Here is a 10,629-nt window from a genome sequence, read left to right on the forward strand (position 1 = left end):
AATACCAAAGCCATGAGTTCCCTCTCATACGCAGATTTAGTTAAAGCCTTATCTGCCAACGCTTTGCTGTAATAAGCAATAGGCTTGCCTTCCTGAATCAGAACAGCCCCAACTCCCTGACCCGACGCATCTCATTCCACCACAAACTCTTGGCAAAAATCTGGCATGCATAGAACTGGAGCTGTGATAAGGGCTAACTTCAATTCCTCAAACGCCCTCTCTTCTTGAGTATTCCAAACAAAACTATTCTTCTTTAATAAATCAATGAGTGGTCGTGCTATCTTCCCATAATCCCGAATAAATTTTTGGTAATACCCTGTCAATCCAAGGAACCTGCGCAAGGCCTTTAAATTCAGAGGCGTTGGCCAGTTACGTACACTCACTATTTTCTCAGGATCCACCTGAACCCCCTGACCCGAGATGATGCGCCCTAAATATCCCACCTGATCAAGTCCTAAGTGACATTTTTTTTGATTCAAAACCAGTGCATGTGCCTTCAACACTCCCAGTACCACTTACACATGAACCAAATGCTCATTCCAATCTCTACTATATATTAAAATATCATCAAAAAATACCAGAAAAACTTCCGCAAATAGGGTCGGAATACCTCATTCATCGTCGCTTGGAATGTGGCAGGGGCATTTTTTAGCCCAAAAGGCATGACCAAAAACTCGTTGTGGCCCTCATGTGTTCGAAACGCTGTTTTTGGTACATCTTTCGCTTGGACCCTGATTTGATGATAGCCCGATTTAAGGTCCAGCTTGGAAAAATGCCGTGCCCCATGTAACTTATCAAATAGCTATTCAATCACAGGAATCGGGTATTTATCAGCAACAGTAATTTCATTCAATGCTCTGTAATCGACACCAAAACGCTAGCTACCATCCTTCTTCTTGACTAGGATAACCGGGCTCGAATACGGACTATTACTTGGCTGAATCACCCCGGACGTCAACATATCTCCTACCATATGCTCAATTTCATCTTTCTGCCGGTGAGCATATCTATAAGGTCCAACCGACACCGGTCCACAACCTTCCTTGATTACAATTGCATGGTCATGGCTACGCTTGGGAGGTAAGTCCTGGGGTTCATGAAAGACCCCTGCATGTGCCGCAAGAATGCGTTGAAGATCCTTGTTAGCCGTTAATGTGATGTTCGAATGTGTTCCATCCGTATCCCCTTGCCATTTCAGTACTACTGCCCCACAAAATTCTAGTGCGACGAACTTGACAATAGATTTGAGAGATACCACTGATCGGTTGAGTGTTGGGTCACCGTGTAGCACCACCATACGTCCTTCCCAACTAAATTGCATCTGCATTTTTTGCCAATTCAACATGATATCTCCCAAAGTGCGTAACCAATCAACCCCTAAAATCAAGTCAATTCCACCCAAATCAAACAAATAACCCTCAATCGTTACATCGCACTGGTCCAACTCCACACAGAGTTTCTTGCACACGCCCTGGCAAGTGATGCGACCCCCATCTCCTAGGCAAACAGCGAAATGCACCCCCATATTCACCTCTAATCCCAACTCCGCAATCAGCTCCCGTGAGACAAAATTATGGCTCGCTCCACTATCCACCATCGCAACCACTTCACGCCCCAATATTCTCGCTCTCATCTCTAGTGTCTGAGGTTGGTCAATGCCAGTGATGGAATACAAAGTAAATTCCAACGTGTTATATTCCACTTTTGGCGTTCCAGCCCATAGCCCATCTTCCCCCAACGGCGGTGACTCCTCCTCTCCCGTTCCAATGACCGACTCACCATCAGTACCTTCTTCTTCCTCCTCGGCCAGAATAGTGACTCTCAAACTCTTGTTGGCGCAGATATGCATCGGGTGATAAGGCTCGCCACATTTAAAACAAAGGCCCGTTTCACGCCGATGAAGAAACTCCTGGTGAGAAACGATCCTTCCATCACGAGCTTTAAGTGGCGGGCCCCAGCCACGTTACCGCTCCGATCAGTGCCCCCACTTCCACCATATGTAGCTCGCGACCCTCCTCCCATCGGTGTTTGGACGAAGGGTTTACGCGTGGCTATGTCTCCTTGACTCGGGGCTTTAGCACTCCCAGAAAATGAACTATAGGGCTTACTGCGTTCTATGTCATGGGTTTGGGCCTGAGAAGCCCAACCCAAGCCTGAAAAAGACATACGCTCCGGGCCCACTCCGAACCCACTTCCGTGTTTTTCCCGATCCAACACCGCCCCGTACAGTTCCATCTCCAATCCTCTTGCTAACATCATGGCGCGATCCACCGTCCGAGGATTATGGACAATCATGCGCCGCCGTATCTCCTCCCTCAATCCACTCATGAAGTAACCAAGACACTGATCTTCGTGGATATCTCCCACCTGTGCCACCAGCCTTTCGAATTTCTCGATGTAAGTCCCGATCGGAAATTCCCCTTGTTGCAAGGAAGCGATCAACTCATATGGATTCGCCTCAATTCCCTCCATATCGTTTGAGGAGCTCTTCCGCCAGCCTATCCCAGGTCATAGTTGGAATCCTTGCTTTCATCCAGTGGTACCAGTGCACTGTGGGTCCTTGCATACATATATAAGCCAACTTGAGCTTACACTCCCGAGGCGTATCATGAACCTCAAAGTATTGCTCCATCTTCCCCAACCAGCCCATGGGATCTTCGCCCTCAAACATCGGTAATTCAATCTTCTTCAGCGTCGCCTTCATCTCTTCCACCATATTATCCTTGCTATTACCACCAACTCCTGTGGCACTCTCCCCTTTCTCCTGCATATCCTCAACTCGTATGGTGTTGATACGCTCCCCACCCTGCGCTTTAATCATCTGCTCTATCAAAATTTTCAAGTCCCCAAAACCATCGAGAGTTCGATCAATCTTCTCCAATCTACCCTGTACCTACAACATATTCTCCTGCAACCCACTCACCGACTTCTCCATAGCTTCGAATTTAGCTTCAGCGCGAGTACTCGTCATCTTTTATCCGGCAGGTCGGACCAATGTTGTGTTCTTCAGAAAATTAAAGATTAACACGAAGAACACAAGTGTATTACAATGAATAAAACCCAGAGTAAAATCTCTGTTACAATACTATCTCCCTAGCTAAGTGCTAGTCACTCTTCACGTGTAAAATCTCTAACTGACTTCCCCCCATACACTTCATTTATGTTATATAACCCCACCCCCTTCACGTGTATTTCCCTTGGATCTCCTAACATATACATTAAAAATCTTGGGCTTCCAATTGTCCTTTCCACTTGGTCTTTCTGGGCATGAAATCTCTGGGCCTGCTGTCTCTCTATTTTACATCATTGTATTTGGGTTCATAACATTTTCATGCATAAATAATGCATCAAGGTGTTGGATTCGTGCCACCATGGGTGCCCATGTTGGGAGCACCGTGCGCATGGGCGGGAAGCCCCATGCGGCACATAGCGCAAACGATCGAGTAAATTGATGATTCTCACGGCAAAAACATTATTTCTCTGGAGTTTGCATGCATAAATAAGGAATGTAAGTGGTCACATTCGCATTTGGCCCAAAAAAAAAAATTTAAAAAAAGAAAAATTTTATTATGATTCCTCGGCCTAAAAATCCACTTTTCCTGAAACTTGGGTTTTTTTCCTAAGTATACTATAGGGGGAGGAGGGTGTTTGGCCGTGGGGTTGGTTGAGGTGTTGAGGCAATGCATGCCATTGCCCCCCATTCTCGGCCAACCTCATGCAAACCCAACCCAATAACCGCCGCCTCCGGCCCGTTTTCCGCCGGCGACCGGATATTAGGGAAATGACGCGTGAGGGTTTGTGGTTGGAACATGGGCAAAACAAAACGTGTGAGTGCCTGGATATTAGGCAAATAAAATGTGCGCGTGCGCGTGCGCGTGCGCATGCGCAATGCGGCACTTGGCACTTGGGCATGTCGGGCACGGCGGCGTGCGCGTGTGGTCGGAACATAGGAGAAGCAAAACATCTGGATATTAGGCAAATGAAATGTGCGCGTGCGCATGCGCAATGCGGCACTTGGCACTTGGGCACATCATGCACGGCGGCGTGCAAGTGTGGTCGAAACATGGGCGAAGCAAAACGTCCGGATATTAGGCAAATGAAACGTTTGCGTGCGCATGCACAATGCGGCACTTGGCACTTGGGCACGTTGGGCACGGCGGCGTGCGCGTGTGGTCGAAATATGGGCGAAGCAAAACGTCCAGATATTAGGTAAATGAAACGAGCGCGTGCACGTGCGCGTGCGCATGCGCAATGCGGCACTAGGCACTTGGGCACGTCGGAAACGGCGGCGTGCGCGTGTGGTCGAAACATGGGCGATGCAAAACGTCCGGATATTAGGCAAATGAAACATGTGCATGCACAATGAGGCACTTGGCACTTGGGCATGTCGGGTACGGTGGAGTGCGCGTGTGGTCGGAACATGGGCGAATCAAAACGTCCGGATATTAGGCAAATGAAATGTGCGCATGCGCGTGTAAATGCGCAATGCGGCACTTGGCACTTGGCACTTGGGCACGGCGGCATGCGCATGTGGTTAGAACATGGGCAAAGCAAAACGTGCAAGCACCCGGATATTAGGCAAATGAAACGTGCGCGTTTAGCATGCAGTCGGAACATGGGCGAAGCAAAATGTGCGAGTGCCCTGATATTAGGAAAATGAAACGTGCGCGTGCGCGTGTGGTCGGAACATTGGCGAAGAAAAATGTGCGAGTGCCCGGATATTAGGCTAATGAAACGTGCGCGTGCGCATGTGCGGCACTTGGCACGGCGGCGTGCGCGTGTGGTCGGAACATGGGCGAAGCAAAACGTGTGAGTGCCCGGATATTAGGCAAATGAAATGTGCGCGTAGGCGGCACTTGAGCACGTCGGCGTAAGCATGTGGTCGGAACATGGACAATGTAAAATGTGCTCGTACTTGGCACTTGGTACTTGGGTGTGTGCATCCCCAAAACTTGGGAAAATGAAACGTGTGTGTACTTGGCACTTGACACTTGCCCGTGATCCACGAAAAAGGTACCTAAGTTGCAAGCTCTATGGAAAAGAAATAAAAGTAAATGTGGCACGTAACTCAAACGTTCGAGTAGCATGAATGATTCAAATTAAACAATGTTGTTATCCTTCGTGCAAATAATGCATCTAGGGCGTCGAAATCGGGCCACTATGAGTGCCCAAGTTGGGGGCAGTGTGCGCACGGGCGGGCGGCCACGTGCGGCACGTAGCGTAAACGAGCGAGCCAAACTTTGATTCTCACGGCACAATGTGGTTTTCTCTCGAGTTTTAATGCATAAATAATGCATCTAAGGCGTCGGATTCATGCAACCATGAGTGCCCAATTTGGGGGCACCGTGCACACGGGCGAGCGGCCACGTGCGGCACGTAGCGCAAACGAGCGAGCCAAACTATGATTCTCACGGAACAATTTTGTTTTCTCTCGAGTTTTCATGCATAAATAATGCATATAAGGCGTCGGATTCGTGTCACCATGAGTTCCCAAGTTGGGGGCACCGTGTGCACGGGAGGGCTGCCTCGTGCGGCACGTAGCGCAAATGAGTGAGCCAAACTATGTGTAGTAAACCGCATTTCTAATTAGTGATTAATGAGTAATTAATCACGTGATCATGTCTAGATTAAGTAAAACATGATTAAGTAAGTTCCTGCTGGGATAACGGACTTCAGAAATGGATTCAGAACACTCGAATTAGTTGAATTGGTTCAGCAAGTTCGGACGCTCCGAACTGGAGTTCAGAGGATCCGAAGAGGATCGGAGGCTCCGTCGGTGGGATCGGAGGACCCGAACAGGGTTAGGGCTTACATCATCAACTACGTCAGCAAGGTGACATCATGGATGACATCACTGATGGGACTTCGGAGGACCCGAAGTAGAGATCGGACGGTCCAATCGTGTTCGAACGATCCGAAGTCATGATCGGAGGATCCGAACCAGTTCAGAGGGCCCGAAGCCGAGTTCGGATGGCCCGAACGTCGTCTATAAATAGACGAGCCGAGGCTCATTTGTGACTCACACATTTTCTCTCTTCTCTCGCAATTCCTAAGCCTTCTAACTCAGATCTAGGGAGATCTAGGCATCCTACGAGGAATTCGGAAGTGGCTTAGTGATCTAGACGTCGTCGCGGAGCTACGGCCTAGTTCTGAGGCTATCGTCAGCAAAGGACTAACGACGGACGCAGATATAGCTTTGGAATCCTAAAAATATTTAGGAGTATGCAATAGCTTAATTAAGGCTTTTAGAGCTTAATTGTTGATGCATGGATGTTTGCATTGTAGTAACAGTAGACTGGACTAGTAGGCTTGGAGTCTAGGTCAGTGGAGCTAAGTTTGACCAGCAGTGTTAGAGGTACGTAAGTACTAACCGAGATAGCCGGCATGATATATTTTCTTATATGTTGCATGAGTATGTGCTATATGTTTTATCATGTTTTAGCATGTTTTACCGTCTTAGCACATACATGATTTTACGTGTGACTGCATCTGGAGAGATGTGAGTCACTGACAGTCTCCATAGGGAACGATGATCTCATTTTGGATTCGAGTCAAGTATGACAGTTTCCATATGGGACTTGTATCCTGTCTTGGATTCGGGTTAGGATGGGGTTGGCTCAGCCCTGATATGGAATATACGAGTACCCCGCAGAGTAGCTCTCTAGCCGGTACTGTATATTCTCGGCGCCATGAGCAAGTGTTTTCACTTGAGTTTTAAATCATCTGTGTGTGCATATTTGTATTTATATCATTGCTTCGTATTGAGCGTTCCAGCTCACGCCCCTGTGTTTGGGTATTGTGTACCTTGTGGCGGGGCAGGTTTGAGGCTGGACAGTCCAGGCGGCTCTCAGCAGGATTGAGCTTGGGGAGTGCGAGGTTGTAGAGGGTAGGGATTTATTTACCCTGAACCTTTGATTTGGTTGTATAACAGTATTTATACACTTGTGATAGCGTCGGTTGTATTCTGCCGATTGGATTTGTTGTATTTTTATCCGCACTTTACTCTTAAAGCTTTTATTACGTGCGCTTTTACTATAACTCTGATTAGGTAGTGGATCCGGGTTGGGTCGCTACATTTTTGGTATCAGAGCGATGCATTGCACTGGGAATTTTGTAAAGCGGATTAAGTAATTATCTGTTCTTATGTAACAGATGGCAGATTACGACGAGAGTCACGGTAGCGTAGACGGCGATCGTTGGGGCGATCCGGACGATCGTAGACGTCGGGGACAGCCCGAGGAGTGCAGGTGAGTGAGCATGCGTAGATTCAAGGAAGTTAGCCCGAAGCCTTTGACGAGTGGTGAGACAGCCGAATAGGCGGAGGATTGGATGGAGAGGATGGAGCAGTGCTTCTAGGAATTCCGTTGCACGGCTGAGGATAGGATGGAGATTCTTGCCTTTATGCATGAGGGCAGAGCGAGGAAGACTTGGGTGGAGTTTCGTACTGCTTATCAGAGATTTTATTTTCCTCCAGCTCTTTGTCAGGCGAAAGCTAGTGAGTTGTTGAGTTTGCGACAGGGGACGATGATGATCGAGGAGTACCAGCAGAAGTTCTTTGATCTGCTACCTTTTTGTCCTCATATTGCTGATAGTTCTATGGCAAAGTTTGATAATTTCCTTCAGGGTTTGAATCCTGATATTCATCGTGTAGTGACCCTTACCCGGATACCCTACTAAACAGAACTTAGGCATGCAATTAACTTAATTAAACAAATATCAGAATAGAACTGCGGAATCCATAAACAAAATATACAATCCCACAAAAAGGAATCTGTAATTTATCCAATAATATACAACCAAATCGAATAGCTGTATAAGCCCAAACAACAGTAATAAAACCTAAGCGAAGCTCCAGCTGGCCAACCACTGACTAGCCCCTCCTGGATCCACCCTCCTCGTCCAATCGCAAACCTGCCCCATGGAATTGGGTGTCCAGAAAATACAGAGATACGAGACGTGAGCATAAAACGCTCAGTACGAGAGTATGAGTATACATGCATGCAAAGTGAACTCCCTATAGACTCGAGGTCAAGGATCAGATAACAGAGATAGACCGGGCCCTGGTATGTAGCACGCTGTGCCGTCGCTTCAGGAGGTGGCTCCCATACCGAGATAACCGTGGATACGCCGGACCCAAATCGATGGAAGTCCATCCACTAACAGGATAGGGTACAACCCTACTAACAGACATCTCGAAAGAGATACATCAAGATGCAAATGAATGCAGCATAATATCATGGCATATAACTCATGCAGTCACATAATACATGCATACTCAGTCAGGATATCTCGAACAGTACTTTCGTACCTCAAAACAGTGCAAGCTCTACCAACTCTAGGTCCACGCCTATAGTCTGCTCTACACTGCCAAATGATACTACTATCATTAAAGTTCTCTAAAAGCCTTAACTAAGCTATTGCATACTCCTAAATATTTATAGGAAGCAAAAGCTATACCTTCGTCCGTCGTTAGCCCTTTGATGTCGATGCCTCCAGAACTTGGGCACAACTCAGCTACGACTACCAAACGCCTTGCCGACCTCCGGACCAAGCCTAAGAAGACTAGAACAGCTCCAAAAGGACTAGAATGGAAAGGAGAACTCGGAATTGGCAATTGAAAGTGAAGCCTCGGCCTTCTATTTATAGACAACGATCGGAACTTCCGATCCTTGATCGGAACGTCCGAACCTCAATCGAAATGTCCGATCCTGCCATCGGAGCTTCCGAAAATCCTGATATGCCACGTGTCAAAATATCACTTGTTGACTCCGGATAGGGGTGATCGGAGCTTCCGGTCCTGATCGGAGCTTTCGATCTAGCCACACGTCATGCCTGACGTAATATGATCGAAGCTTCCGATCCTGCATCGGAGCTTCCGATCCTGTTCGGAAATTCCGAACCCTACCCAAGTAATTATGATTAATTCCTTAATTACTGATTTTGGTTACGGGCTACTACATTCTCCCCCACTTAAGATATTTCGTCCTCGAAATCAAATCTTAAGTACCGAATGCAAAAACAGAAATTTGAAACATTCTTTATTCAAATCAAACGTTTACAGAGTTTGCAACTGAATACAACTCAAAGAATGAAATCAAAACAACTCAGGATGGTCTTTACGCATCCTGTCCTCAAGCTCCCAAGTAGCTTCCTCAGTGCCTCGGCGCTGCCACTGAACTAAAACCAAAGGAATGACTTTGTTCCGTAAAACCTTATCCTTATAATCCAGGATACGAAGAGGTTTCTCAACATAAGTCAAATCCTTGTCTACCTGAACCTCAGACCGCTGCAGAATATGAGATTCATCCGCCACATACCATCGCAACAGAGATACGTGGAACACGTCGTGAATACTGGATAGATGTGGTGGCAAAGCTAGTCGATAAGCCAAATCGCCAATGCTCTCCAAGATCTCAAACGGACCGATAAACCTGGGAGACAACTTGACCTTAAGGCCAAATCTGAGAATCTTGCGGAAAGGTGACACTCTCAGAAACACTTTCTCCCCGACCTCGAACTGCAAAGGCCTACGCTTGATATTAGCATAGCTGGCCTGACGATCCTGTGCAGTCTTAATTCGTTTCTTGATTTGATCAACAATATCTATCGCCTGTTGTATAAACTCCGGTCCCTCAGCCTGTCTCTCCCCCACTTCTTCCCAGAAGAGTGGAGTACAACAACGTCGCCCGTAAAACGCCTCAAAAGGTGTCATCCCAATACTAGTATGATAGCTGTTGTTGTAAGCGAACTCGATCAACGACAAATGATCTTGCCAGGCTGAACCAAAATCCATGACACACGCTCTAAGCATATCCTCTAACGTACGGATAGTGCGCTCTGACTGACCATCAGTCTCCGGATGATAGGCTGTACTCAAACTGAGAGTAGTACCCATCACACGCTGAACACTCCCCCAGAATCTAGAAGTAAACCTGGGGTCCCGATTGCTGACAATGCTCGCAGGCACTCCATGAAGTCGGACGATCTCCTGAATGTACATCTGTGCTATGCGATCCACAGAGTACTCTCGACTATAGGCAATGAAATGCGCTGACTTGGTGAGTCGGTCCACCACAACCCAGATAGCATCACAGTTCCTCGGGGATACCGGCAAATGGGTCACAAAGTCCATTGTGATAAACTCCCATTTCCATTCCGGAATAGGCAGACTGTGAAGAAATCCTCCAGGTCGTCGGTGCTCTGCCTTGACCTGTTGACACACCAAACATCTCGAAACAAACTGATAAACACTGCGTTTCATTCCCTTCCACAAGAAACGAGTACGGAGATCCTTGTACATCTTGTTGCTCCCAGGATGAATACTCAACTTAGTGCGATGTGCCTGAGACAAAATCTCCTCTCGCAACTCTTCATCCTGTGGAATCACAAGCCTACCAGACAAACACAGAAAGCCATCTGACTGATAATGAAATCCAGACGAGCTACCCTCGTTAGCTAGACGAGCTAAACGCTGTGTCTTTGAATCAGACATCTGAGCATCTCGGATCCGCGAATACAAGGCTGGCTCAGATAATATCGCAAACATCTGGATACTCTGCATACCTTTCTTATGCTTGAAGGTATAACCTGAAGTACAACAGTCACTGATCGCACTAGACATCGAACAAG

The 10,629-nt window shown here is 47.2% G+C and overlaps 1 protein-coding gene across 1 annotated transcript in view; it reads right to left on the reverse strand.

Annotated features, from left to right (window-relative positions):
* Positions 1 to 1,849, reverse strand: part of LOC140886423 (uncharacterized) — a 3,711-nt gene extending 1,862 nt beyond the window's left edge. The window contains exons 1-3 of the mRNA XM_073293000.1: positions 947 to 1,849; positions 611 to 802; positions 1 to 116 (exon numbers count right to left, since the gene is read on the reverse strand). The exon at positions 1 to 116 is cut by the window's left edge and continues 672 nt beyond it. Coding sequence (XP_073149101.1) covers positions 1 to 116; positions 611 to 802; positions 947 to 1,849 — 1,211 coding nt within the window. The remainder of the gene's footprint in view (positions 117 to 610; positions 803 to 946) is intronic.
* Between the last annotated feature and the right edge of the window lie 8,780 nt (positions 1,850 to 10,629).

This window comes from Henckelia pumila, chromosome 3 (genome assembly GCF_033568475.1).
Source record: "Henckelia pumila isolate YLH828 chromosome 3, ASM3356847v2, whole genome shotgun sequence".
Classification (NCBI taxonomy): Eukaryota; Viridiplantae; Streptophyta; class Magnoliopsida; order Lamiales; family Gesneriaceae; genus Henckelia; species Henckelia pumila.